Consider the following 27,928-nt stretch of genomic DNA (forward strand, 5'->3'; position numbering starts at 1 on the left):
ACAGGTGCAAAACAGAGGCTTTAATCCGAACAGCAATGAAGGCGCCAGGGGCTGAGGGGGCCTGTGGGGCACAGGAAGGCGGTGTCTGACCCGGAGGGAGGGGACACTGATGGGGCCTCTCCTGGGAAATTATTTCTGTGACGCTAGTGACTCCCGTCCCAGCCTCTGCCAGGCCACTGACCCGGATCCCAGGTCAACCCTGGTTGTGCTTCTGTGTGCTCCCGTCCCCAGAGGGTGAGGCGTGGCGGGTGCGGAGGGCAGCCTGGCTTGGGCAGGGAGGGTCTCCAGAGTCAGCCCGGGAGCAGCGCTGGAAACTCTGGAATGGACACGCTCACCCTTTGTGGCGGCCTGCCATCCGCAGAGCCAAAGCCTGGGCTCGGGGGCCATCGCCCTCCTCCTGAGCAGTGAGCCAGGGAGGTGGGAGGACCAGAGAGCAGGCTGGCTGAGCCTCCTGCAGCCACTCACCACCGGCCACAGGGGCGGGAAGCAAGGCCAGGGCCTGGGAAAGCAAGCGCGGAGAGGAGGAAACAAGTGGTCGTAAGGATGTACGGAGAGGAACCTGGTTCTCCAACCACAGTGGCCAGCGCCCCTCCTCGGTCTCTGCCGCCCCCCAGCCCCCTGCCCTGTGCCCCCGCCAGAAAGCTGAGAGAAGGCCTCTCCAGAAGCCAGCCCACACAAAGGGAGCAGACGCAGCAAAGCCAAGGCCAGAGAACGGAAAAAGCCAGGACGAGGCACTGAGCACAGGTACTCGAAGGCCCCCTCAAGCCAAGGCCGCCACCAGCCTCCGCCTGGGCCTCCGCCTCGGCCTCACACACCTGCCCCCAAACTCAGCTTGGGAAATGGACCCACCCGTGGGAGCAACTGCTCCAACCCCGAGAGCAACAAAATCAGCAAACGCCTCCCTCCCGCCTGCACAGAACGGCTTGGATCTCAAACGGGACGGCAGCGGGGGGAGAGGGGCTGGGGTGGGGCAGGGCGCAGGGACCATCCACCTGGCGGAAGTCAGGAAACTCGCCCCACTTTGGTCACGTGTCTCAACCTGGGTATTTCAGCCTTGTGTCCTGGCCTTCCCCACCCTGCACTCACAGCCCCAGCAGACAGCCTCTCTCCAAACAAAGAACAGGGGGGCGGGAGGGGACATGGCTGGGGCGGGGGCGGACACAGGAGCGCGGCTCCGGCACTCGGCCTCCTAGCACAGGGAGACGGGGTGGATGGGCAGCAGGCTCCCGAACTTGAAGTGCTGGATCACGGGGAACTTCTCCAGGCACTGCGGGAAGGAGGCGAGAGCAGAGTGAGCGCTGCCGCTCAGGCCTCCAGGGACCCAGACCTCCAGAGGCTCACACCCCCCGGGCTGAGGAGGAGGCCCAGCCGCAGAGCAGCCCCTGGCCTGGGGGAAGGCAAGGCCTCCTACCTGTGCCTGACCTCCCTCCTCCCCCCAGACCCCCCTCTCCAGGACTGTCACCCCCACCAAGGAGAACAGGATTGAGGGGGAGAGGGAGGGCGGGGGAGAGGGAGGGCAAGGGAGAGGGAGAGTGAGAAGGAGGGGGAGAGGGAGGGCAGGGGAGAGGGAGAGGGAGGGGGAGAGGGAGAGGGAGTGGAGAAGAAGGAGAGGAGAGGGAGAGAAAGGAGAGGTAGAGGAAGTGGGGAGGGAGTGGGGAGGGGAGGGGGGGAAGGGGAGGGGGGGAAGGGGAGGGGAAGGGGTGGGGGAGGGAGAGAGAGAAGGGAGGGGAAGGAGGAAGAGGAAGAGGAAGAGGGAGAGGGAAAGGGGAGAGGGAGAGGGAGAGGGCAGCCCAACGCCTCAAAGCAAAAGCCGAGAAGAGAGGCAGCCCAGGGACACCCCTTGGCCCAGGGGGGAGGTGGCCCCAGAGGGAAAAGAACGCTCCATCCAGCTCTTTAAGGGCCCCCTTAGCCCAGGTTCCAGCCGGACAAATGATGTGGGGACACTGGAACCCAGGCCTGAGGACGGTCCAAGGCCCATTTTTTCTCATTTTCAGTTCTTTGGGCTGAAAAGGCATCTTGGCACTTGAGAGAGAGACAATAAGAACCAGCTGACAGCCCCCCCCAGGGCAATCCCAGGAGCCCTGTGTGGGGCAGAGAACAAGGGCATGGGCAGGGGATGGCGCTACTCCGCAAACCCAGGCTCTGGCAGAGGAGAGGAGAGGAGACGGAGAGGGGACGAACAACCCCCAGAAGCTGGCCAGTCCGCAGCAGACCCCGGCCGGCACCCGGCCTCTGGCTGGGCCGGCAATGCTTCCGAAGCACAGGGCCCGGAAGGGGGGGCCAGGGCCCAGCTCCCGGCCTCCGCACACAGCCCTGGTCACGCGCTGGTTCTCACAGGCAGCAGCTCCAGGCATCGGAGGCTCTGCCCCCCTCAGAAACAACCAGAACGTGCTGGGCACTTCCTGGCTGGGGTGGCCTTAGGGGGGTAAGCTGCCTTCTGTGGCTGTGGCTGCAACTTCCAACTAGCTCAGAGGGGACAAAGGCTTGCCAGGACCAGCCAGGTCCCTCACCTCCACCACCAGCTACAGAGATGAGGCCTGCAGCTGCGGGGGGAGGGGGGGGCGGTCCAGAGCCTGGAGGGAGGCCGGGAGGCAGCAGGAAAGGGAGAGCTCTGTGGGGTGGAAGGACAGGCAACCAAGCTCAGAGTGAGCAGACCTCCAGGCTACATCGGGCTCCAGGGCCTGGGGCAGAGAAAGTGGGGAGCAGCAGCTGGGGGTGGTCCCTGGGGGGAGGAGCAGCAGCAGATCTAGGCCAGAGGCAGTCAGCTGCCATTGTGCTTATGTCATGGAGGAAGTGGTGGGAGTTAGTGAAAGGGGGGAGCAGGGCCCTGGAATTTGAAAAAGGGTCAAAGGTCAACCTGCTTCTCGCAGCAAAGGCAGGCGGCTTGGGGAGGGGGTGGAGCAGAGAGCTCTCCACTCTCCCCTCGGAGGCCCTGGACAAGCTTCCTCAGGCCCCGGGGAAGGGGGTGGGGCTAAGGCAGAGGCTGCTGGAGGCAGGCAGCCAGTCCAGGGTGGCAGTGAAAGGGCCCCTGGCCGCCTTTCTCCGGCTCACCTGCCCCGGCCACACCTCCGTGCCAGAGGGACAAAGGCTGGAGCAGGCCAGCAGGCCTTCTGGGCCCGGGGACTCCGGGCGGAGCAGAGGCTCTCTGGGCCCGGCCAGGCCCCTCTGCAGGAAGAGCCGGCACAGGAGGGACCGGCCGGCCACCGCAGGGCCCTGGCGCGCTGGGCTCTCCAGTTCAGGAAGGCCGGACCGGCAGCACAGCCGCTTCCAAACCCTACGCCGCTCAGGGGCCTGTGACAGCACGGCCCCCCCTCCCCTGCCGCCGGAGAGCTGTCTCTGGGCCGGCGCATGCGTCCCAGACTCCCAGGGACCAAAGACCAAGGGCCACTCTCGGCCACACCACAGAGACTGGTGTTCCTAAGGTCGCCGAGTCCCGCAAACAAGGCCACCGCCACCCTGTGCCCCGCAAGGCTGCCAGCTCGCACGGCGCCTGCGTGCACCGGAGCTGGGCCGTCCCGTGTTTTCTGCTCATGCTCCCCCATCGGTCCTGAGCGGCAGGTCCTCCTCGTGTTCCACATCCACAGAAACTGCCCCTGCCGCCAGGACTGTCCTCGCAGCACCATCCCCTCTGGTCTGAGTCTGCTCCTCCCTCCCCCGCTGTCAGTGAGAAGGTGGCAGGGTCTCCTGTTCTCCCTTAAGGGCCCAGGGCAAGATAAGTTTAGTTACTCAGCCAGGAGCCTGCAGGGCGGCACTTTAAGAACCCAAACAGGAAGGGCACCAGAGTCCTGCCTGTAACAGGCAGGTCCCAGGAGGGGGGGGTGAAGGGCCCTTCCCCCTTCCATTGGGCACACAGCCCCAGCAGTGCAGCTCAGAGTTCCCATCAGCCCCCACTGAGACTGGCGGGCGGGCGGGCGGAGGGAAGGGCCAGTCAGGAACAGTACCCCCAGAGGGCGGTGCTCTCAGGCAGAGGCAGAGCAGCCCCAGGAACCTCCTCTCAGATTAGGGAGGTATGTGGGCTGGAACCTAAACACAGGATGTGAAGCCCAGAGGAAAGGGACTGGAGGGGGAGGGGCGGGAAGGAAAGAGGGCCAGCCCGGTCAGTTCCAGTGCCGTTAACCCCTTCAGGGCCATGCAGGGGGAGCCAGGCCGCTGGAAGCCTCTGCACTTCCGAACTCTACCACCCGCTGACCGCTCCCCCTCTCCCTGCCTGCCATGGGCTCTGAGTGCCCTGGGGCCATGCAGTGGGTCCAGAGACAGACCCTCCCTCAGAGGAGGCAGACGGATGGCCAAAGGTCAAGGGCTGGCACCACAGACAATACCTCAGACCCCGTCTACGGCGACAGGACCACCTGCTCTAGGGGGACTTCACACCCAGGCCCTTCCCCGGCCAAGGCCAAGCGGCTCAGACTGGTCTGCCCAAGCTGTGGAAGGAGCCAGTGGGAAGGACTGAGCGGAAGTGAAATGGCTCCTCCCTACGTGCAGGAGGAGGCCACCCCTGTGGCTGGGAGAAGGGTGTCAAGGAGGACGAGCTCAGAAGGCAGGGACCCCTCAGAAGCCCTGGGAACTCTGACGGGGGTGGGGGAGCACCATCTCAAGTGGTCATTAAAAATGCCAGCTCTGGCCGGGACCGGTCTGGCTCAGTGGATAGAGCATCGGCCTGCGGACTGAAGGGTCCCGGGTTCGATTCCGGGCAGGGGCATGTGCCTTGGTTGCGGGCACATCCCCAGTGGGGGGTGTGCAGGAGGCAGCTGATCGATGATTCTCTCTCATCGATGTTTCTAACTCTCTATCCCTCTCTCTTCCTCTCTGTGAAAAATCAATAAAATATATTAAAAAAAAAAAAAATGTCAGCTCTGGCCGGCCAGCATGGCTCAGAGGACCTATGAGCCAGGAGGTCACGGTTCCATTCCCGGTCAGGGCACGTGCCTCCAAAGGATAAAAGCTTTCCAAGCATGTCTTCATTTTTGTGTCCCTGTGGGTGACAGCTATGTGGGTGTCCCTGTGGGTGACAGCTATGAGGGGCCTCTGGCCACCTGACAGGCGGGAATGGAGATTTCCCCCCGCCCTCCCCACCCCCAGCAGCAGGGCCTTCCCTCCCTCACCTCAGAGCTGGACCTCAGTCCAGTGCTTTCCTGAAAGCCCGTCCCACAGATGGAGGTGCCGAGGCTCCAGGGTGCGAAGGGCGGGCCCAGAATCCAGAGCACAGAGTGGGGGGGGGGGGAGCAGCAGCCACTCACCTCGGCCTTGTACATGCGGATGAGGCCCTGGTTCACCTTGGACCAGGTGGGGACGGCGCTGATGTTCCACAGCTGGTTGGAGTGCTCGGCAAAGGGGCCCGTCTTCATCTGGAAGAGAGTCCGCAGCTGGGAGCCCACGCCTGCTCCCCATGGCAAGGTCAAGCATGCAAACCCGTATACATATGGAAGCATGCACACACACACACACACACACACACACACACACACATGGGCACCAGGCCACAGCAACTGCCTGTGGGGCACACACACATACGAGCACGCTAACAGACAGAGACAGGGTCCCTCTTGGCCTGCGAGTCCCACTGGGCAAACGTAACCCTACTCAACCCTTCTCCCACAGCCACAGGGGGGTCTGGTGCCCACCGCCCCCGGCCCAGCAGCCTCAGAGAAACCAATCTCCACCCACACTCCCGGTGCCTCTCCCCCTGGCAGCACGGGGACCCACTCCCACGTAGACAAACAGCAGCCTGGACCCCAACTTGCCCAGCCCAGCCCCCCACACAGGGTGGGCTCTGCACTGGGCACCGGGCCTGCCGTTGGCAGAGCTAGACGCCGAGGGAGGGGTCGGTTTGGGGTGGCACGCTGGGGGAGACCAAACCAGGCCTCGCCTGCAGAGTGGACGAGGCGCCTGTGAGGACTCAGGAGGAAGGTCTGCTTAGAAAACCGGCCGCCTGGCTAGGGAGGAGGAGAGGAACAGGCCGGAGGAGCAAGGACAGCGCCCTGCCTGGACTGTCCTCGGGCCAAAAGCCTGGCGCGGGAAGGAAGGAATTCTGCATCCAGCACACTGTCATGGCGTTCTCGTGACCTCAGAAACCACAGCACTGAGACGGGACGTCCGTGTGCCCCCTGACAGCACAGGCCAGCACACTGGTGTTTAACAACCAAGCATCAGTCCCTCAGCACTGCCCCTCCTGGGCAGAGGAGCAGCAGCCAAGGATGCTGGGGGAACAGGGTTCAGAACCTGAGCCCCAGGCTTCAGAAGAGAGTTTAAAAAGCAAAGAGGATAAGCTGGCAAGGAAACACAGACTTGGACCCCAAGAGTGTGGAAGATTCCAGAAGAGGCTGTGCGTGGAGGTGGGGCTGAGGGAGAGCTATTCTAGGAAGAAGGGAGGGGTCCAGAGCTCTCTCTCTGCAGACTGGGCATCTCAGAATAAAGACCCAAAGCACATCACTACCCCTGCCCTCTGGCTGCGTCTCTGCCAGGTGACCGCCAGGCCTTCCACTTCTTTAGGAAGGGCAATTCCTACAGAACTGCTATTCGGACCCTCTAATCCCTCTCCTAGCCCAGGTCCCCCAAAGCCTATCTCAACCCCCAAATTCAGGACAACAGGCTCCTTCCTCCAGCTGTGAGGCCGCAGCCCAAGGCACCAGAGACAGAATCCACCCTGGTGCCCACAGGCTTCCCCTGAGCCAGTCCCTTCCCCCAGATTCCCCCCTCCTCTACGGGGAGCCAGGGGCCCTGGCCTTCATGGATCTTTGTTCCAATGGTCCTCCTCAAGCAGGCTCCACCCCAACCTCCACCTCCCCTTGGCCCCGCCCCCTCTGCAGGCTCTCTGCCCCTGGGGACCCGGGCTGGGCTCCCGCCCCCTCTTGCACACTTCCAGGACCTGCGCTCAGGGATCACAGGAGAGTGGGACCAATTTCACTCTGGCCAGGGTGCCATGAGCATGCCTCTCAGGAGGACCCTGCTGCTACCCTGCTGGCTTCGCCCCCCAGCAGCTCCAGGGGCCTGCTCAGCAAGGGCGCTCAGGCCAAGGCAGGCAGATGGACGCTGGGAAGCCAGAGGCTCTGCTTCCTGCTTCCTGGGCCAGCCTCACACCAAGGGCTTGGGAAAGGGGCCCCGCGAGGCCGAGCTCCAGAGCCCGGTGGCCCTGACTCCACCCAGGAAAAAGCCAGAGCTGCCCCCTCCACCCCAGGCCTTCAGTGTCCCAAGGTCTCCCCAAGTCCTTCAAAAGGACTCTGTGACTCTGGGGAAGGAAAACAGAGGAGGGAGGAAGGAATGGGGGCAAGAAGACAAAAAAAACCCAGCTCCTCCTAGCCACAAAGGGAGAAGAGAAAGAGCGAGAACAAGCAAGCAGGCTGCAGTCCCGCAGTGACCCCAGGGGAATCGTGTGAGTCAGAGCAGCCATATTGAGCAGGAAATTACTCACAGACGCTGCGTTCCTGCCTCTCCACTCCCAGGAGAATCGGCCTTTTGTAAATGGTTCCTCTGTCAGTAACTGAGGGGGGATGGGGCGGGGGTGGGGAGCTCTGCACAGCGCCTTCCTGTCAGCTCCTTCCCTTCCAGCTGAAATCTGATCCCTCCCTTCCCAAAACTCCAAATTTAGAAGCCAGATTGAAACTGAAATTCTTTTCCTGCCTGCCCTGCTCTTAAAGGCGCCAGGGCTGCATTTCGGATGCCACGGCAGCTCTGCCAGCGGGGTCCACCCTCTTCTGGGATGCCAGGCTAGCAGGGCAAGTCGTGGGCTGGCTCCTCAGCCCCGCAGGAGGTTATGGGAGGAGGGGCCCGGTCCATTTCCCACTTCCCGTTTTGTTCCACCTCCTCCCCGCGCCAGCCCTACCGAGGGACGCTGCCCTTCCAGACCAAGCACACAGACCTGCACACCGGCCGCCTGGTCCCCCGTGCCAGTGCCAGGCCAGGCAGCTACTCATCCATCAGGGGCTACAAAATGGTGGTCTGAGGTGGCAGGGGGAAGGGCTGGGGTAGTGTAGATGCTGCAATCAGCAGCCAAGCCAGTGGGTGAAACGGGCCCTCGCTGGTCACCTCAGCTCTGGGCACACCCCTGCTAGCATCCCATGTTTACCACCATGCCCCAGCACCTGGACCCAAAGTGGAAACCAGGCTATGCAGATTGTGTGGAACCTCGGAGAAATCCCCTCCCAGTTCATGCCTCTCCCCTAATTAAATGTTAAAACCATCTCCAAGTTTGACATGCCTTTAGCACCACCTAGTGGTCATTGTAGGGCTAGGTCCCTCTGAGGCTGAGGATGAAATGTGTGTGTGTGTGTGTGTGTGTGTGTGTGTGTGTGTGTGTGTTTTCCTCTCAGCCCAGCCTGCACCCTCTCCAATCCAGGACCCCTCGGGGTATGTCCAACTACCGGTTTAGGCCCAATCCCCAAGATCAGTGTGTGTGTGTGTGTGTGTGTGTGTGTGTGTGTGTTTTCCTCTCAGCCCAGCCTGCACCCTCTCCAATCCAGGACCCCTCGGGGTATGTCCAACTACCGGTTTAGGCCCAATCCCCAAGATCAGTGTGTGTGTGTGTGTGTGTGTGTGTGTGTGTGTGTTTTCCTCTCAGCCCAGCCTGCACCCTCTCCAATCCAGGACCCCTCGGGGTATGTCCAACTACCGGTTTAGGCCCAATCCCCAAGATCAGTGTGTGTGTGTGTGTGTGTGTGTGTGTGTGTGTTTTCCTCTCAGCCCAGCCTGCACCCTCTCCAATCCAGGACCCCTCGGGGTATGTCCAACTACCGGTTTAGGCCCAATCCCCAAGATCAGTGTGTGTGTGTGTGTGTGTGTGTGTGTGTTTTCCTCTCAGCCCAGCCTGCACCCTCTCCAATCCAGGACCCCTCAAGGTATGTCCAACTACCGGTTTAGGCCCAATCCCCAAGATCAGTGTGTGTGTGTGTATGTGTGTGTTTTCCTCTCAGCCCAGCCTGCACCCTCTCCAATCCAGGACCCCTCGGGGTATGTCCAACTACCGGTTTAGGCCCAATCCCCAAGATCAGTGTGTGTGTGTGTGTGTGTGTGTGTGTGTGTGTGTGTGTTTTCCTCTCAGCCCAGCCTGCACCCTCTCCAATCCAGGACCCCTCGGGGTATGTCCAACTACCGGTTTAGGCCCAATCCCCAAGATCAGCAGACATCCCTCTCACAATCCTGAACCACTGGCTCCTAATCACTCACCTGCCTGCCTAACTGCCCCCCCTGCCAACCTGATTGCCTCTCACTGCCTCTGTGTGCCAGCCTGATTGCCCCTAACTGTACCCCCTGCTGGTATAGTTGCCTCTCACTGCCCCCTCTGCCAGCCTAATCACCCCCAACTGCCCATCTGCTGGCCTGGTTGCCCCTAACTGCCTCCCACCCGCCAGCCTGGCCACCTCTTACTGGCCCCCCTGCTGGCCTGGTCGTTCCTCATGGCCAGTCTGGTTGCCCCTCACAGCCTACTTGTTTAGTCATTTGGTTGTCCCTCACTAACTCCCCTGCTGGCCTGGTCGTAAGCAGCCATCTTGTAAGGGTGTGAGGGTTAATTTGCATATTACCTCTTTATTATATAGGATATCCAACAAAAATACGAAGTTTAACCTGGAGTCAATTCCCATATTCCCTGAAGCTTGGCCTCACCTTCTTTCTTGTTAGTTACTGGCAGGGACCCAAGGGATTGGCCCAACCACGAGGGGGAGCCAAAACAGTTTAGTCTGGCGGCTGCCAACCTTTTGGACCTCACAGTCCACAGACCACCAGCTGGTGACTGCTGCTCCAAAGGTTTCCTTAACCAGCAGGTGCCAACCTTTCAGACTGGTTGGCAACTGTTGGTTTAACCCCTTGCCTCACGTGAGCCCAAGCCCCTGGTCAGCATAAAATGTGCACCCCTTTCCCCCTCCCTGCTCCTCAGCTCCTCCCGGGTCCCCCGGGCTCTGCAGACCCTGCATGCCACTCCGGAGGGAGCAGCAGGTGACTGGCTCCGCAGCAGTGAGCCAGGCTGCCCGCAGTCCTCCCGACCTTGGGCCAGCCACACTGCTGAAGGCAGCAGATCTCTGAGAGGGAAGTGGGGCCGCCCAGCCGTCAGTCCCGGGTCCATTTGCTGACTTGGAAAAACATGTCGTTCCCCTCTGGCCTCTGGAGCTGGGCAGAAGCCTGAGCCGAATGCTGACCAGGAGCCTGGAGCCCCCGCTGCTTCACCAGGCTTCCCCCCTCTTCAGGGGGCTCAGAACGGCAGCCAGGTCAGCAGCCCCCACAGGTAGGGGTCCACAGGTGTGCCAGGGACAACACCAGGGCCAGTAGACCTGCTTGCGGGCATCCGGACAGAGACCGGAGACAAGACCCTCTCCAGACACAGAGCCAGGGCCCCTTTGGCAGCTGGGGGAGGGCCTCCTGGAAGAGAGCCCTGAGAGCAGCGGGCCGTCATCCGAAAAGTGTGTTTCATACACAGCTCTGGCTCCTGTCCTCCAGACTCTGACTCTGAAAGCTGGGGTGGGCCCAGGAACGCGCTTTTTTAAGAAGTATATTTCTTCAATTCTTTTTTTTAGACACGGTGAAAGGGTGGGGGGAGGAATGAATCACACTGATTAGTTGCCTCTAGCTGGGGATTGAACCTGCAACTAAGGTATGTGCTCTTGACTGGGAATCCAACCCGAGACCCCTTGGGCCTAGGGCCACCGTTCTAACCATTGAGAAAACCAGCCAAGGCAAGGAACGTGCATTTTAACAAGCTCCAAGGCGATCTTGGGGAGCAGCCAAGGCTGCGCTGTGGGAGGCCCAGGTAAACAGTCCTGCATGTGGGCGGGTCCAGGCTGCTGCTTTCACCCGTGGCTCTTCACCTGCCCGTCCCCAGGCCCTGACAGAGAAATCTGTCCTGCCGTCCACACCAGCATCTCTCCACCTCCCCAATGGCTTCACCCACCCATCCACAACAGAGCTCACAGACCCTGGGGCCCCGCCTGCAGGATGCTGACACCCCCACCTTCCACCTGCTGCTTCGGTCACTGAGTCTGCTGGTGAGCGAGGCCTAGTCTCATCCCATGTAGACACCCAGGTGGCCAATCCGGGGAGGGGTCCTGGATGGTCAGAAGCTGACTTCAGAGGGGCCTAGTGGGGCTGCCTTTTCCACGATCAGCCTCCGGAGCCAGCACTGCCAGCTCTGGGCTTCTCCCTCTCCCCCTGCCCTCACCTCGGTGATGAACAGGATGCACTCCAGGAACATGAAGTCCTTGTGATTCTCGTTCACAGCCTTCTCGTCAACAAAGTGCCTGGGCTCCAGATACGGGTGATCTGGGAACAGCAAAGAGCCCCAGGGTTCAGAACCAGGTGCTCACACCCCCGGGCACCTTGGCCCACACCCACCCAGGGCCACAGTCCTGCCTGTGTGCCCTGAATACTGGACCTTACAGGAGCAATCGATGGCCTTGTGCGTGTGTACATGCCAGTGTGACAAGCTCCGGCTCTGCTTCTACCTGAGCTCTCAGAGCAGGGCCTGGCAGAGCACGTGCTCAACAAATAGTCACTCATTAATATTCACAGTTCTCACCGCACACTTACCCACTTCCGCTTACCCGGGGGAAGTGGGGTCCACCAGAGCAGCCCACAGCGAGGGGCCCACTGCCCAGCACCTGGTGGCAGTGCCCTGAGGGGCCCCTGGCACACGGCTCAATAATGACAGTGGATGACATTGAGTAAAGAGCCCCTGATTTTCAGCATAAACCCCACAGCTGCTGCCAGGAGCTGGGGCACATTTCACGCCAGTCCACTATGCACCAGGCGGGGGCCACTGCGCCAGCCCATGTCACGTTCCGTTATCTCAGTGAACTCTGCCTCCGCCTGCCACGCTGGCTGCAGCAGGGCGGCAGCAAGCAGCCTCCATAAACAGCCAGGCTAATGTGTGCTTTCCCAGATGTCACTATCTGGGCCGGAGGAGGCAGGAGGGACAGAGTGCACGCTGGCGGGGAGGGGCGTGTGGAGGGGTGCCTGCCCCGCTCAGTACCTATCAGCTGGGAACTGCCCCAGATGAAGGGCAGAAACTGGAAGTCATCCAGGCCCCACACGCCCTGGCTGCCCGCTGGCTCCATCCGGTATGTTTTCTGAAGTTTCCGCATCACCTCAAGGTACCTGCACAGGAGCGGGGAGAGAGGAGAGGTAGCGAAAGTAAAAGGGAGTCTCAATCCTTCTGCCACCGGGAACTCAGGGAGGCCAGCAATGACCACCTAAGACCACACTGGTCTCTATTTCGGTGAAGCCACGCCCCAGTCAGGATCAGCCGATGCTCTCAAAGTAATGTCGCTTTATTTTCCTCCCACACTCAACCTTCCTTTGGCCCATGAAGGGGCAAAACACCTCCTGGGAAAGGGAACTGGCACCATCAGCTCCCAATGCTGTGCAGACCCAGGCCGGACCTCAGCTCCTCCAGCCTCGGCATGCCAATGCTGTCAGGGCTGCGGCTACTCTCCGTGAAGCGCCTGCACCGCGGCATCGCTGGAGCAGGCCCGGACGGACTCTGCCAGCGCTCCAGTGACGGATGCACCTGTGCTCCCGGGCGGCGGTTCGCGTGGGGAGGGCACAGGTCAGGGCCGGAGCGCCTGGCTCCCCTGCCTGTGTGGCCGCAGGGAGAGACCTGCTTCTCTGCCTGTCCTCATCTAACAACGGAAATGGCAGGGCCACGTCCCAGGGTTTCTGTGGGAACTAGCCATGTGCCGCTGAACGACGGGCACACGTCCTGAGAAACGTGCCATGAGGCGGCTCCGTCGCCGTGCAGCCATCTCAGAGTGCACTTGGCCAAGCCCAGGCCTTGAGCAGGGGTGCAGCACTCTGCCTGCCTCCACAGGGGAGCACTCGGAAGCCTTAGCAATCCTGAGGGAGCATGTCCTTCCCTGGTTTGCACTGGGACGGCCCATCTGCAGCCCCAGCTGTTAGGACAGGACCAGAGGGCCCGGCGCTCCGAGACCCCTCGTTCCTCCTCCCACGGCAGTTACCCTCCTGCCCTCGTCTCACTCACCGATTGAACACCTTAAAGACAATAGCTATCTGGTCGTCCACCCGGAGCACCCCGATCTTGCAGAGACAGCAGAGGAAAGCAGCAAAGGCTGCTTCGTGTCCTGAGGGAGTGAGAACAGCCGAGGTTGACAGTCTTCCAAAAAACAGGCCGATGGTCTTGGTCTCACCAGTATCCCAGTCACCGAAACTGCCCTCCCAGGAGGAGGTCAGCCTGGAGGGGAAAGGTTCTCTTCCCTGCCCAGCAAGACTGCGGCCTCTGAAGAACCACAGCACTGTCATTCTCCTCCCGATAGGCCCAGGCTATCGCTCACTAACCCCTGTCCATGTCAGACAGTGCCTGCCCTTGTCTGACAGTTCATGACAGACATTAAATGCACAATCACTTCTATGATCCTAGCTCTGAAGGGGAAGGAGAAGGGGAAACTGTCACAGGGGACCCTGACATACGGGCTCAAGGTTTCCCTAAGAAAATAATATTTAATCTGAAAGGTGGATAAGAATTGGCAAGGCATGGGGGTGAGGAAAGCAAAGAGAGCATTCTAGTCAGAAAAAACAGCATGTGCAAAAGCCATGAGGCAAGAAAAAAAAAAAGTGATATGTTTGAAGAACCCTAGGAAGGCCAGTATGGCTAAAGCAGAGAGCGGGGGAGAAGGCGTAACAAGATGAGGCTGAGATCAGATAGGCTGAAGGGCCATCGTAAGAGCTCAGACGTCACCCCCAGAGCAATGGGGCCACTGAAGGCTTCCAAGCAGGTCACGTTCTAGGCATGATCACACTATAGTCAGAGGCACCCTCTTCCTTTCCTAGTTGTGTCAGGAGGAGTGGTCAGCAGGACAGAAAACACGGACTGCTGTGGACTGAATCCATGTTCACAGAGTCAGAAAACACATCTGAAGGGAGGTGGAGAGAGTATTTCAGGGACTTCCTGTCCTCCTCCCGAATGAAGGGCCCTCCAAGGACAAAGCACTTGTGAACTGTTGCTTCCACCTGCACAGTTTCTGATCATGACCAGCCAGATCCAAGCCATCATCATTCAGGGGTGACCATCACTCTTGCACATCTGAGCGCAGCTGAGAAAGGAAGAAAACCCCACCCTGCTGACCTGGCCCCTCTCCTCTGGGTCTTTCCCTATTAGTCTCAGTCAAAGTTTCAAAACTTGATACACCCGTTCCCTAGCAACAGGGGAAGCAGACACAAAGCTTGCCCAGGACCCAGGTCCAAGGGGGCCCTTCTGCAGGCCTCCCTCTGTAGCCAGGCAAGGGGAAGGCCCAAGAGAACAGCAGCGCTTGCATTTGCCTGCTTTGGGGTGGAAGGGGAAGGAAAGGCAGGCCTACCAAAGCAAGGATCCTCTCAGACCCCCTGGCCTGGAAAACACTCCCCCGTTAGGGTGTCCACATGCTCCATTTCCTGAGAACTCAAGAACGTGGGGAATGTGGCTAAGAGCAGGGGCTTAGGGAGAAGGTGGCCACAGTGCTGCCAGAGGCTCCTGAGCTCTCTCATTTCTCAAGGCTTCTGTAAGCAATTTCCTTGAGAGATAGTGAGTGCTCAGTAAATCGTTTTGGTGATGACAATGAGCTCAGAGAGACCATTTTTACAAAGAGCAGGAATCAGCTCTGCTCATACCACAGCAGGCATATGGCATCAGCTCCCCCTGGTGGTTGGAGCCAGAGCTGCAGGAATAGCACCAAGCCTCCTTGCAACCAGCAGTGCTGTACCCCAGTCAGGCTGTTGCTCAAGGGTCCCCAGAGACAACCCGGAAGCAAACAGGAAACAGTCCAAGTCAGTGCCCGGAACGGCAGGTACCTGTGCCATAGTCGATGCGTGTGGAGTTCCCCACTGACTCCTTTAGGTAAACGGCCACCTCAGGCACAGCAGCTGCCAGATGGGTGGGGACCACTGTGGCCACCAAATTTTCTGCTTCCTGATAACACAAGAGACACAAAGTGGTAGCAGCAGATTATGCAACATCGTGGTAGCCAAGCGCCCAGGGGCAGCATCTGGCTAGGACCCAGGCTGCTCTGCCAGATGGCCTGGCCCCTGCTCTGACGGGCCACAGAAGGAAAATAAGGGAGAGCATTTATTCTTATAAAACAAAGACTACTCTGGGGTGGCTTTTCATTTGCTGACCCTTCCTCCAGATGACAAGGTCCTGGGGGCAAGATAGCAGGGATCTGAAAAGAAGTCATTAAACTTTCCCATCCGGTGTCTCATCAACATCCCATAGATGTCATCTTTCTTCACACGCCCAGCAAGGGAGTTTGTGCCACGTGTCCACCAAAAGATGTATGCAAGGATGTTCATGGCAGCACTGTTACAGCAGCCAAACATGAAAACAACCCACGATTGAAATGTCCATCAACAGTAGAATGGATAAATTGTGCTATGTTCACACAATGGAATACTATGCAGCAATGAAAAAGATTCACCGTTATACACGACAATATGGATGAGTCATACAGACATACCATTGAGTAAAATAAGCCAGACATTTATATGAGGTTCAAAAATGTTAAAATCTATCTATGGGACAGAAATCAAAAGAGCTAGGGAGATATCAACTAGGAGGGGCACAGGGCCCTGCTTAAGTGCTGGAATGTTCTATAGTTTAACATGGGTGGTGGGTGAAAGGGTAAATATACATTAAGGGTAAAAATACAGTAAGGGCATAAATACATTAAGTTGTACAGCTACGATTTGTCAGCTTTTAGTTATAACTCTGAAAGGATCTAACAAAACAACTCAAGCCCAGGTGCCATCAGAGATCCCAGAGGCGGCGGAGCCCCTCTCAGGGAAGGAGCGCATCGGCTGGGTCCTTGGCGCTCCCCTCGCTCCATGTGCCAACACCGGGCCAGAGGATGAGAACCCGAGCGCCTCGTGTTCAGTGTGAACACGTGGCGTGAGAATCTCCGGGAGACGCGGGGAAGAGCTGGGTCCTCAGACCCCACGCTGGGCCTGCAGACTGCTTTTCTAAGGATGGGGTTGCAATCCTGCATTTGGGTTGTTTGTCTGCTTTGAACAGGTATCACCTTCACGTGATTCAAAAACAAACAGGTGGTAAGAGGGCTGCGTGGAGAAGTCCCACTCCACCCTTGTCCCCATCCCCTCTCCTCCCCGCCCCCCAAAGAAACTACAGCTTTGCCTTTTGCGTCTCCTCCCAGTGACGTTTCCCTATGCAAACTGGGCAATGCAGACACACTTTTATTTCTCCTCCTTCTAACCAAAAGGCAGCTTGCAATATGCATCACAGGCCTGGCTGCTCTTCAGCCTGACAGTGGACTCCTCACTCTCCTTACAGCTGCACGTGCTCCATTTACCTAACTGACCGCTGCAGAGGGACACGTAGGTGTTTCGCTCAGTTGCCTACTAAGAAGCCCTGTGCAGAGAACTGTGTATCCACGTGGCCACTCCCAGAGAGCGGCTAAATGCATGTGTGCCTCTGATAAATGGAACGGCCGTCTTAACGAACTCCCAGAGATCCTGCTATGCCTGAAAGCCCCCTCCAGCCCCGCCCGCCTGTCTGCGGCGGCCTCACCTGGTCCAGTTTGGCATACCAGGTCCTGAAGGCCTTGTTCCCAAATCGCGAGGGCTGGTCCATGGGGGGAGTCTCGTCAATCCACCTGTCCAGAGTGTTGAGAAGAGCCACCAGTTTCTCAATGGCCTGTGGGGGCAAAAGAGAGGCAGCCAAGACACAATGACCAAGCGAGAGCCAGCGGGAAGTCCCAAGTGTTGCTGAACAATGACCCAAAACATGGTGCTGACTGGCATCCTCCTTGCCATCCCCTTTCTCCCCAACATGCTGAGCATGAAAGAGGGGCCGGGGCAGTGAGCTTTCCAGAAAGGGACAGCATCAGGCTGAAGGGACAGTGTGGCTTTGGCAGCTGGTTCTCTGGCTGGCCTTGAGGAGCTGTTGGACAAGCACGAACTGCAGCCCTGCCCTTCTTTTTTGTGTTTTTAACATATTTTTATTGATTTCAGAGAGGAAGGGTGAGGGAGAGAGACGTCAATGAGAGAAAGCATCATTGATCAGCTGCCTCCTGCATGCCCCACACACTGGGGATCCAGCTAGCAACCTGTGCACATGCCGTGACCAGGAATCGAACTCTGACCTCCTGGTTCACAGGCTGATGTTCAACCATTGAGCCACGCCAGCTGGGCACACCTGACCTTTTTCAATAGAATCAGTGGGGTCTTCTGTTTAGTACATAACACAGCCTCACAACAGAAAACAGAAATGTAAAAGGAAGAAAACAAAAATCACCAGTAATCCTAACACCCCAAAATAAGCATTATTGACTTTTTAACATATTCTTCATTCTCCCCCCCCCCTTTTTTTTTCTATTGCTTATCATGGTGACAGTGTCTAAGGCAGCCGGACTGATTCAAAAAACACCATTTAGTTGCCACAAGACCTGGAGCCAGTGACTTTAACTCTGTGCCTATTTCTTCATCTTAAAACGGGCATGCTGGTTAATACCTCTCGAGGCCGTCATGAGAACTAGACAACCACCCGTGAAGGATGCCTGGTGCGGGGCCTGGCACAGGGTGATGGTGTGATTATACACAGACTCTGCACAGGGGCACAGCACACACTGCTTTGTCGCCTATTTCCTCCTGAGCCTCATTCCACATCAGCATGTAAGCATGACTCAAACAAGTGACTAAGACTTCACTGTGCCAGTGAACTACAACTTATTTACCGAACCCCGAACCCCTCACTACTAAATGTTTGGGTTCTTTTCAACTGATCGCTACCCCAAATAACACGGAGATAAGCAACCTGGCAACTCATCCTCCGTGAAAATGCTGGGTCAAAGGTGTAAACGTGGGTGATGCCTGTAGGACCACAGGTGTTCAGATCCCGTCCCTCATCGCCACCTTTCCCACAGAGGGCAGGGCTGAGGAGTGGAATCAGTGTCACAGGCCAGGCCAACATGAGCACACAACATGTTACTCAACACAGCCACCAGGGAGACGGCCTTGCCAAGACGCAGGTCTGTGAGGACGGGGAGAAGAGAGCTCCTTGCAGATGAGGCTGACAGAAATAGCCAAGTGAGGGGCAACAAGAGGCCAGGGAGAACACGATACAGCAGACAGTACCAGTCAGGTGCCCTGGGAGGAAGGACCTGCCGAAAGGAGGATCATGCCTGTGCCTACTGACCAAACCGTCCAAGGTGGCGTTCGCCAACCTTTCAGACCCCATGGACCACCAGTGGTCCACATACTACCGTTGGCGACCGCTGGTCTAAGGAGATGCCTCCAGAGCCCCTGGCACCGGTAGGAACCAGCAGGGTGGTGCCCACAGAAAAAGTTGTGATAAGGAGGGCAAGGCCTGGTCAGGTCTGCCATGCAGAGACGCGTCCCAAGAGCCGTGTATGTACTTGGAGGTGGGAGGGTAGGGGGGGCCTGAGCTAATGATATACATACTACCCGATGCCCCCCCCCTCCCCCTGTACAGCCCCAGGAGGCAGGAATCACATTGCTATCCATGCAAGCAGTGCCTCCTGTCATTGGGCAACATGACAACAGCCCTCATCACCCCGTTCCCAGGCTCGGGGGCCTGGAGGAGGTAAAGGACCTGCGGAGCACAAGGCTCTCTTCGTACTTGGCTGAAGCAGCGGCCTGGTGACCTAGGTCTGCGTGCCTAAATGTGGCGGAAAGTGCTGTGGGAACCTGTCTGTGAAGAACCAGGTCACCAGGATCACTGGTAACAGGGACAGAGCACCGACTTCAGGGAGCATCTGGGGCTGAGGAGGGTGCTGCAATAAGCCTGGCCAGAGGTGTCCGTCTGGTGACACACCAGGGGGACCAAGAAGATGCTCCAGCCCGCAGAAGCAGGCTGACCATGAATAATTTAAAGGCTCCCCGCTCTGCGATCTGCAGTCGGGTGTTCTCATTGGGGGTGGGAGGCTGCCTCTATTGTTTGGCTAGTTGGGGGAAAAGGTCCCAGGAGGGAGAACTTGGGCTTGAACCTGAAAACACAGAGAATACATTGAGCTGCACTCCTTCTCCCTAATCCAATGCTTTCTTTCTGGATTTCATGGGCAAGTACAATTTTGGAGGCATTTTTTATTTTGCTCTCATTTTTAAAATCAAACAGAAAAACAGTAAATAAAGAAATAAGACTCGTATCTACTATCATCTTTATTTTGCAAAAATTAAAAATTCTAACCCCAAAGAGGACAAACATAATCTCAAAACGAAGGCGAGCCTTCTACACATGGATGTGGACAAGCCCACGTCGCCCTTGCTTGTCCCCTTTGCTACAGGCAGCCCGGGAGCCACCACCCAAGACCACTGTGCCCTCTCCCCAGCTGCAGCTGCCATTCCGGCAGCAGGGGGCAGCAGTGAGTAGCATCAGGAGACCTAAGGAGCCCAGCAGAAGACAGCTGTGCGTACTGTACGTGAGAACCTGGGCCCCTTCCCAAGCTCCACTGCACCTCCCACCCGGGCGTCCATCGTGAAGACCATCTGTAAGTGTGCTGTGGGACCTTGGGAGCCGGCCAGCTCCTCAGGAAAGGAATGGCCCAAAAGAAGCCGTTATGGGATGTGAGCCCGGATGGTACACAGCTGGCAGTTTTAGCTCAGCTTGCCATCACCTTGTTGGCTTTGTTTTTGTTTGTTTGTTAATCCTCATCTAAGGACTTTGTTTCTATTGATTCTTTTTAAAGACAGTGGGGGGGAGGAGAGAGAGAGAAAGAGAAAGAGAGAGAGAGAAAAAAGAAATATTGATATGAGCCGAAACCGGTTTGGCTCAGTGGTAGAGCGTCGGTCTGTGGACTGAAAGGTCCCAGGTTCGATTCCGGTCAGAGGCATGTACGTTGGTTGTGGGCACATCCCCAGTAGGGGGTGTGCAAGAGGCAGCTGGTCAATGTTTCTCTCTCATCGATGTTTCTAGCTCTCTCTCTCCCTTCCTCTCTGTAAAAAATCAATAAAATATATTAAAAAATATATATTGATATGAGAGACACACATCTATTGGTTGCCTCCTGCACATGCCCCCCTGCCTGGGGATCAAACCTGCAAACCAGATTCATGCCCTTGACTAGGATTCAAACCTGAGACCTTTCAGTGGGTGGGCTCTCTAACCACTGAGCTACTGGCCAGGGCTGCTTTGTCTTCTGTACTCTACATTACCCCATACTGACAAAACCTGTGTAGCAGAGACATCACTGACAGGCCGCCCCGGTCACACGTAAATCCTAATAAACCCATGTTGTTTACAGCCAGTCCTCTGGGCCTTTATTTGGAATTGGTAAGCAATATGCTGAGGCCTCCTCGGACCTCGGCTCTTTGCAGAACACAGCTCCCATCTGTGGGCTGAGGCCACTCGCCGTGAGCTGTGCCTCCTGCTGCCCCTGCCAGCTGCGGGCAGAACCGGGAGCCCTCTGGACTATCACCTCTGTGCACTGAGTGGGGAGCCGCCCACAGCCCCGGTGCTGGGATGAACCCAGCTCAGGAAGAGCCGGACTGAAGCAATAACACTGTTCGAAGATAGAAATGCAAAATAGTTAATGATAACAATCCTAATTATAAAAAGCCAGGGGCCATCAAAACCGAAACAACCGGGCAGACGACCGAATACAGGCTGCATGGGGCGACAAGGCTGGCAGGGGGGTTAGTGAGGGATGACCAGATGACTGAACAGCAGGCTGCTTGGGGCGACCAGACCGTCAGGGGAGCAGGGGCTCCCAGGCTGAGGGACCCCCCACCCACACACACACACACACACACACACACACACACAAAGTGCACGAAATCACGCCCTGGGCCTCTGGCAGCCAATAATGATAATGTCATTTAGTAGGTGCCACGTACTGTGCAAAACCACCACCCTCATGTGGGATCTTAGCAGGTCCTCCCCAGGGCCATGAGTGCTCTGTGGCTCTTCCCACTCCACAGATTAGGACAGAGGGTCATGGGAACAAGGCCACTCAGCTTAGAAGTGAGAGGTTATCAAACCCATCAGCCTGACTCCAGAACTGAGCACTTAACCACACTGCAGTTCCGCCAAAAGAGCAGCTCCTGTGCTAACACCTGACTGGTGTGGCTGCTCCCATCCGTGTCTCAGGGGCAATTCAGGGATCTGGGAGGCATCTGGCAGCTCAGAATCTGCTGGGTAATTATAACATTCCCCTCTACCTGGCCTTCCCCAGCCTACTGAGCAGAGCAGAGCATTTCCGGCCACAGGCTCAGGAGGAGCCCTCCCCCCCACCTGCAGCTGTGCCTCAGCCCCGGAGCACTGAGGGGCAGCTCCCGGGAGGAGACTGCAATCCCCAGCACTGGCTCCCCTCGAGTGACAGAAGAGGACCTCGGCCACACAGCAACCAGTGAGGGCCAACGTGAGCCTCAGGACAGGTGGAGAGACTGGGCCAGGGCCAGGCCACAGCGAGAGAGATGGGTAAGACAAGACACTGAGAGAGGCTCCTCGGGCCCTGGCTTCTGAGATAAGAGGCTCTCAGTGGTTCTGGGCCAACTGGGACAGGAATCCAAGAGGCCGCTGGAGGCCTGGGACCCAGCCCTGGAAGATGGCACCCAGCAGAGCAAACAACTTGCAAGACCACACCTTCCCGCGGTATCAGCCTCCCTCAGCCCTCGCCCTCCCTCACAGACAAGCCTGCCTCTGAAGCCCAGCCAAGGAGCACCACCTAGCAGTGTGTCCTTCAACGCACCATTCCCACCCCTGGCAGTGGAAACAGTGCCCATGCATGCAGGTGCAAGAATCATCAGAGCAGCAATGTTCAGGGAAACAGCCTAAAAGTCTGCAGCGAGGGGATGTGTAAACACGAGGGCAGGGCTCGGTGAGGCAGCCATTGCCAGGCGGGAGAGGGCTCACAGGGCGGGCCGGGAGGACACTCCCACACTGTTCCCAGGCAGGGCTGAGAGGGAAGAGGGCAAGAGGCCAGGCCTGGGACATTCATACATGTCTCCCAGCAATCTCTTCAGCGAGATGGTTATTTCCTTTGTGATCTCTTTTGACTGAAAACGTATATAAAGATACCAGTTAGCAAAAATGCAGACTACAAAATGGCATCTTTACCTTGATCTCAATTTTCCATTCACAGATTTTAAAAAGTATTAGAAGTATAGATACAAAAATGCCAACTGCACATGTGCTTGGATGATCTGAGTCTCTGCACTGGCCCCGCTGTGGGCAGTGAGCACACGTGACTCCGTGGAGCTATTTCTGGAAGGCCTGACACGGCAGGCACCCTGCCCAGCCTACCTCAGAGACTCTGTACTCAAAGGTCAGCTTCTTCCCCTTCACACCTTCGTTGAGGGTCAAGATGAATCCGATGTAGTCGGCGTATGCCTACCAAACAGGAGAAGGATGTTGGGATGTGGAAAGGGCTGTCGGACTCCCACTCTCCTCTAGCCCCGCCAGCCCCCAGCTGCACCCGGTTACCAAAATGCTCCCAGCTGCCCCTGGCTCCCACCTGGGTAGCAGGAGCAGTAGAAAGATAATGCCAAATACCCCACCCCTACCCTCCATCCCACACCACTGGCAACCCAATGACACTGGGCCTCCACCAGAATTTACTGTGTGCTCACTCTTGCTACCAGCAGTTTCTTGACACAACAACCCGCGAGCCAGACCCTATCACTGACCCCGTTCGTTCTACAGAGGAGGAAGCCAAGGCTTCAGGAGAAGTGACTTCCCAAAGTCTCCTAAGACCGAGCTGTCATTAGATGTGGAGCAGGACCAGCCAACCAAACTCCAGAGCAGAGTGGCTGAGGACTCGACCACTGAACTACACCAGGCTCCCTCTCCCCTGCTGACCTTCCAGATGGTTCCCCACCAGGCTGTCTGCCCTGGTGCAGATGCCTGCTCCAAGGAGAAGTGTTTTCTGCCTGCCCATGGCCAGGGCTCTCAGCACACCCACCCCCCGCGTCCTGCTGGGCACTCCTGCCCGCTGGGCCGAGGGTGGCACCCACAGGGATAAAAAAGCACTGAAGTACAGGCCCTGGAGGGGCAGTTCCTGGGAACAAGTGACTGCTCAGTCTATGTCATCATCCCTTTGCCCCGTGCTTTCTTCTTTCCTCCTCGTCTAAGCCTAAGGACACCGGCCCCAGCTGAATCCTGAGAACCAGCCACTCAGGGTGGAGAAGGGCTAGTCCTACAGCAGGTCCTCTGCCAGCTGTGAAAGGCTGCAGGTGGGAGGGAGGGACAGTGCAGGCCCGGGGAGCCCCCCACAGCAGCTCTCCTGGCCCAGAGCAGGTCTGAGCCCTCCTCTGACTATGGCCAGTGTCCACAGCTGCCTCTGCAAAGTACATGGGTGCAAGGACAGGAAGTAGCAATGGGCAGGGTCACCCTCCACAGTCCCTGCTCAGAGGCGGGTCTGAGTCTCTTGGTGACTACAACTCAGGACATTCTTAGGAAGGTGCCTGTGTACAAAGTCTCTACAGATGCCACACCACCACCATCATCATCATCATCACCATCAGAGCGTAAACATCACACTTACTGCTCAGTAAGGCTCACTGCATGCCTAGCACTGACCGGGGCTTTATGGCTTTTAAATCATTCAAGCCTCCAAAGGACCCCATCTCATAGTAGAGGGAACCGAGGCCTGGCCAGGTGTGACAACTGGCCTAAGTCACCGGAAGAGACCAGGGGAGTCCTGGGCTTCCGGCCCTGACCTCTCTGCCCCCAAGGCCACACCCTCGGCTGCTGCTCTGCTTCCTGGTGAAACCCTGTCTGGCCACAAGAGGTCCACGCACCTCCCTAATGGGCCTCAGAGGGAGGCTTCCACCAGGGACCGCTCCACAGGCACATCGGACGAGAGAGTGGCCACATTCCCTAAGAGAGCTGGTGCCGAGAGCAGGACAGGCAGCCTTGGCCTGCGGGCCGAGAGGAACGCTTCAGGCTCCCTGGACCTGCAGTCTGGTTCACAAATCCTCAACTCTGCCCTTGCGGTGTGGAAGCAGCCATGGACAACAGATATAGGAATGAGCATGGCTGCGCTCCAATAACACTGTATTTACAGAAACAGGCGGAGGACCAAATTCGTCTGGCAGGCAGCGTTTGCCAACCTGTGGCCTAGACCAGTGATTGGCAAACTCATTAGCCAGCAGAGCCAAATATCAACAATAAAATTTCTTTTGAGAGCCAATTTTTTAAAACTTAAACTTCTTCTAATGCCACTTCTTCAAAATAGACTCGCCCAGGCCGTGGTATTTTGTGGAAGAGCCACACTCAAGGGGCCAAAGAGCAGCACATGGCTCACGAGCCGCAGTTTGCCGACCACGGGCCTAGGCCAATGTAAGAACAGCACACTCCTCACAAGAAACCTGCCAAGCCTGCCAGAACCCCAAGCCTGCCCTCTCTACAAGGGACCCTCCCCACCCCAGCTGACCAGACCAGGTAGGCACCAGCTGGAGCTGGGCCCACGGCCCTCCCTGGGAACTTGAACTTGGCTTTCTTTTTCTCAGTCCCAGTCTTTCCACAGCCTGACCATAGCCGGAGGGACTCGCTGTCACCTTCTGCAGCACAGAGAGCTGGTCTGCCCCAGAGTGCTCTCCGAGGCCTAGGTTTTCATGGAATAACCTCCTCTCCCTTTAAGACACTGGCTCCCCTACTGGCTGGTACTTGGAACCACGAATCAAGTCACACAGTCCTTCATTTAGGACCTCATGTTCGGCCAATACAGCACTCAGGGGCGATGGTGTGTGAGAACCAGGAGCATGACTCTGTAGGGCTACTCTGGCCCCGGCCCCCAGAGACCTTCCCACTAAAGCGTCTCTGAGCGCTGCCCAAGTCATCTCCCGTCACCTCTCTTCCCGGCTTCTAAGAGCTTGGCTCCAAGGGCGTGAGGGCCAGGAGCTCACAGCCCATCATGTCTAGAAAACCAGTGTCTTTGAAAAAGCCCGTTTCTCCTCTCAGCTCTGAGCCTGCAGTGTAGACCCCGCGGTACCTGAGACCGCTTCCATTTCCCCATGTCCGGAACCGTGTGGATCTCCTTCTTTGGAATGATAAAGTTCTGAGTGGCTGCAGGGGTCTCCTCCGAAGAATCTTGACAAAGAAAATGAAAAAGCAAGCAAATAAATATTATAGAAACCCTTCCCAACACACGCACACACGCATGCACACACACACACACACAAACACACACACACTTTTAAACCAAGACTCCAACACCCAAACCCTAGTGAATACCAGACACAGACTCCCAGCACAGAGTACTGGCTTATTAACCAAACCCACTGGTCTCCTGACTTTCCTTTCTCTGAGGAAAACAAGGTGTCAGCTGTTGAGGGAGCAGTGCCAGGGGTCTGGGGATCTAAGGGGTAAGGCAGGGAACATGAGATAAGAGCAAAGCAAACCTCTACCTAATTCGGAATTCAAACCAGGGCCCAGAAAATTCAAACCAGAAACTCTCTTTCTCCTCTCACCTGTCCTGCAAGCCTGTTCCCAGAAGCCAAAACTGAGACCCCCTACTATTAGTAAATTGCTACTGTAAGATGCTAAATAAAAAGCTTTGTGCCCTAACCGGTTTGGCTCAGTAGACAGAGCGTCCCCAGGTTCAATTCCCATCAAGTAAGGGGTGTGCAGGAGGCAGCTGATTGATGTTTCTCTCTCATGGATATTTCTAATCTCTATCCCTCCCCCTTCCTCTCTGTAAAAAAATCAATAAAAAAAATTTTTTTTTAAAAAGCTTTGTGGCTCAGGCTAGTAACCTAACTACATTGTTTTTATGGGGAAATGGTCCACATTCCAAATAATCAACTTGCAAATGACATTTGGGAACAGAGCCCTTCTGTGCATCAGAGGACTGCTCCCTGCAGGTGGCCGGTCCCCCTGGTTACTGCTGAGAGAGGAGAAGCTCCCGGCCAGGCCCGGTGACCGGGGGAAAGGTTGCCCTACAGGAAGCATTGCAACAAAGCACTGATGCAACACACAAGCTGCCAGGTCACAAAATCCCAAATCCCAAAAAGCAAGCCTTCAAACACAGGACTGGGACAAGCCAGGTCAGACCCACACTCTCTCAGCCTCGAGACTCTGCCTCTGACAAAGGGACCACCGGGCAGCTGGACCCCCTAAAACCTCTCGGTGGAAGATGGAAACACCCATAGGGTTATAGGTGCTCCTCAACATCCCCAGAGAGTGAATGGAGTGTCATCTACCATTTGGGAACCGTCCACGGGTTCAACCTGTACCCCCTGTGAGAAGGGTAACAGGAACCCACACTGACTGCCCACATCCTCTGCGGCCACGTGAAGAAGGGGAGCCTCCTTTTTAAGAAATAAGGGAACAGGCTCCCGGAGGCTGACTGGCCAGCAGGGCGAGGTCTGTGTAACTCCCTAAGTCCAGGTGTTCACTGAGATAAATAGTTCTCTCTACTTGCCCCAAAGCGTCCTACTTCACACGTCCGAGAAGGGCCACGCGCACCCAGCCATACACAGCTGACCCCTGCCTTCATCTCTTCCAGTGCACAGGTCCTCCCGCCCACCCCCCACCCACCTCAGGGACACATCTCAGGGGAATTCTTATCGAGAATGCCTTCTGGCTCCCCACGCCATTACTTCTGAGGCAGCCTGGAGGGGGGTGGGGAGACATTCAGCCCGAGGACCATATAAGGTCCCGGAAAGCATTTGGTCCGGCCCTGCCAAGGCATCAGGGTGAGTTAATTAAATGTCTGACCAAATATAGCAGGCTGATTTTAAGCTGATAATTTTGTTATAAACAGCCAATAGCCCTCGGCAGAACAAAGGTTCCCCACCCCTGTTCTAAGGGCACACGCACGAAGTTTTGTGTTAAAGTAAATGTCTGGTTTCCAGTGCCCCGGTCTTTTCAGAGGCAGGGTGTGTGTGTGTGTGTGTGTGTGTGTGTAGGGGAAGGGCTCTTTTGATCTTCAAAACTTCTGAGACCTTCCCAGGGATCACAAAACGTAAGACAGAGTGGAAGGAATAGCAGGAATAGCAAATGCTTTGCAAACACTAGCTGTGTGTTTGGCTAACCTATGTGCTCCTGACATAACTTTAAAAGTCTTCTTAGCTCCAGGTGGGGGTGAGGGGGTGTTCACAGCACCCACCTCGTTCTCCAAGTTGCAGGTCTGTATCAGATCCTTTCCCTAGCACCTCCCCCCCACCCCCGTACTGGAGAGGAACTTAAAAGAGGCCGCGGGGTAAATAAAAGTTACAGGCGGTGATGCCAGGGAGAGACTCATCTCCTTGCACAACCAGCCTTCTTAAATTAGTGGTTTAGACGACCGAGAGCAGCTTCTCTCAATAAATTCTCAGCCACCGAAACTCCAGAGGCCGGCCTCGGGGCGGGGGGGAACAGGGCGAGGAGGCGGCAGCCCCGGTCCTCGGCGTCTCCCCCGCCGGATCCGGGCTGACCTCGGCACGAGCACCGCGGGCGTGGAAAAGGCCTCCGCTTCGGGCCAAGGCCTTGCCCACCTGACCCTCCGGCGGCCCGGGCTCCCCAAGTCCCGGGGTGGCGCCCCACCCACCAGCCTCCGCCGCAGCCCTGGGTCCTGGTCCTCCTTCCAGGGCCCCCAACGCTCCTTCCTCCGGGGGCCGCCCCCTCTGGCCCCCGCAGGTCCTCCATCTCCCGACCCTCCCGCGGGGAGCCCAGCACCACACCCCTTCCCCGCCCCCGCCCCCGGCACCGCCCCCGCGCCCCCACCGCGGCCCGGCCCGCAGGCGCATCCTACCTGGCGGCGCCTGCCGCTCGCCCTCGGCCATCTTCCTCCCGCCAGGAGCCGGCCCCGACGCCCGCAGCCCCGCACCTTCCACCCCCGCCCTCAGGGCCTCCTCAGTGGAAATGAGTGCCGGCCGGCTATACCCAAGAGCCGAGACTAAAAGTCACCCCAGTGAAGACAAGCGCCATGTCGGTGCGGGGCACTCAGGGAGCATGCCCAGCAACGGCCGGCTCCGGCGGCGGCGCGGCCCGGGCGGCGGCCATGTTGGTGCGGGGCGCCCGGCGCATGCGCACCAACGCCCGGCGCATGCGCACCAACGGCCGGCT

The 27,928-nt window shown here is 57.6% G+C and overlaps 1 protein-coding gene across 5 annotated transcripts; it reads right to left on the reverse strand.

Annotated features, from left to right (window-relative positions):
* Nucleotides 1–27,900, reverse strand: PTPA (protein phosphatase 2 phosphatase activator). 5 transcript variants are annotated; one of them, XM_084899859.1, is made up of 10 exons: nt 27,615–27,899; nt 24,873–24,970; nt 22,184–22,270; nt 16,493–16,618; nt 14,764–14,881; nt 12,962–13,061; nt 11,954–12,078; nt 11,144–11,244; nt 5,238–5,345; nt 1–1,267 (listed from the first exon to the last, which is right to left on the reverse strand). In XM_084899859.1, exons 1-10 carry the CDS (start codon nt 27,643–27,645, stop codon nt 1,190–1,192), a joined length of 972 nt encoding a protein of 323 aa, XP_084755985.1. In that variant the 5' UTR covers nt 27,646–27,899; the 3' UTR covers nt 1–1,189. The 5 variants fall into 5 exon arrangements, with proteins under 5 accessions (XP_084755985.1, XP_084755983.1, XP_084755982.1 ...); XM_084899857.1 differs by lacking the exon at nt 27,615–27,899 and adding an exon at nt 27,358–27,465; XM_084899856.1 differs by lacking the exon at nt 27,615–27,899 and adding an exon at nt 27,298–27,322.
* Nucleotides 27,901–27,928: the final 28 nt, after the last annotated feature.

The sequence above is a fragment of the Pipistrellus hanaki genome (genome assembly GCF_964339955.1).
Source record: "Pipistrellus hanaki genome assembly, chromosome: 11".
NCBI lineage: Eukaryota > Metazoa > Chordata > Mammalia > Chiroptera > Vespertilionidae > Pipistrellus > Pipistrellus hanaki.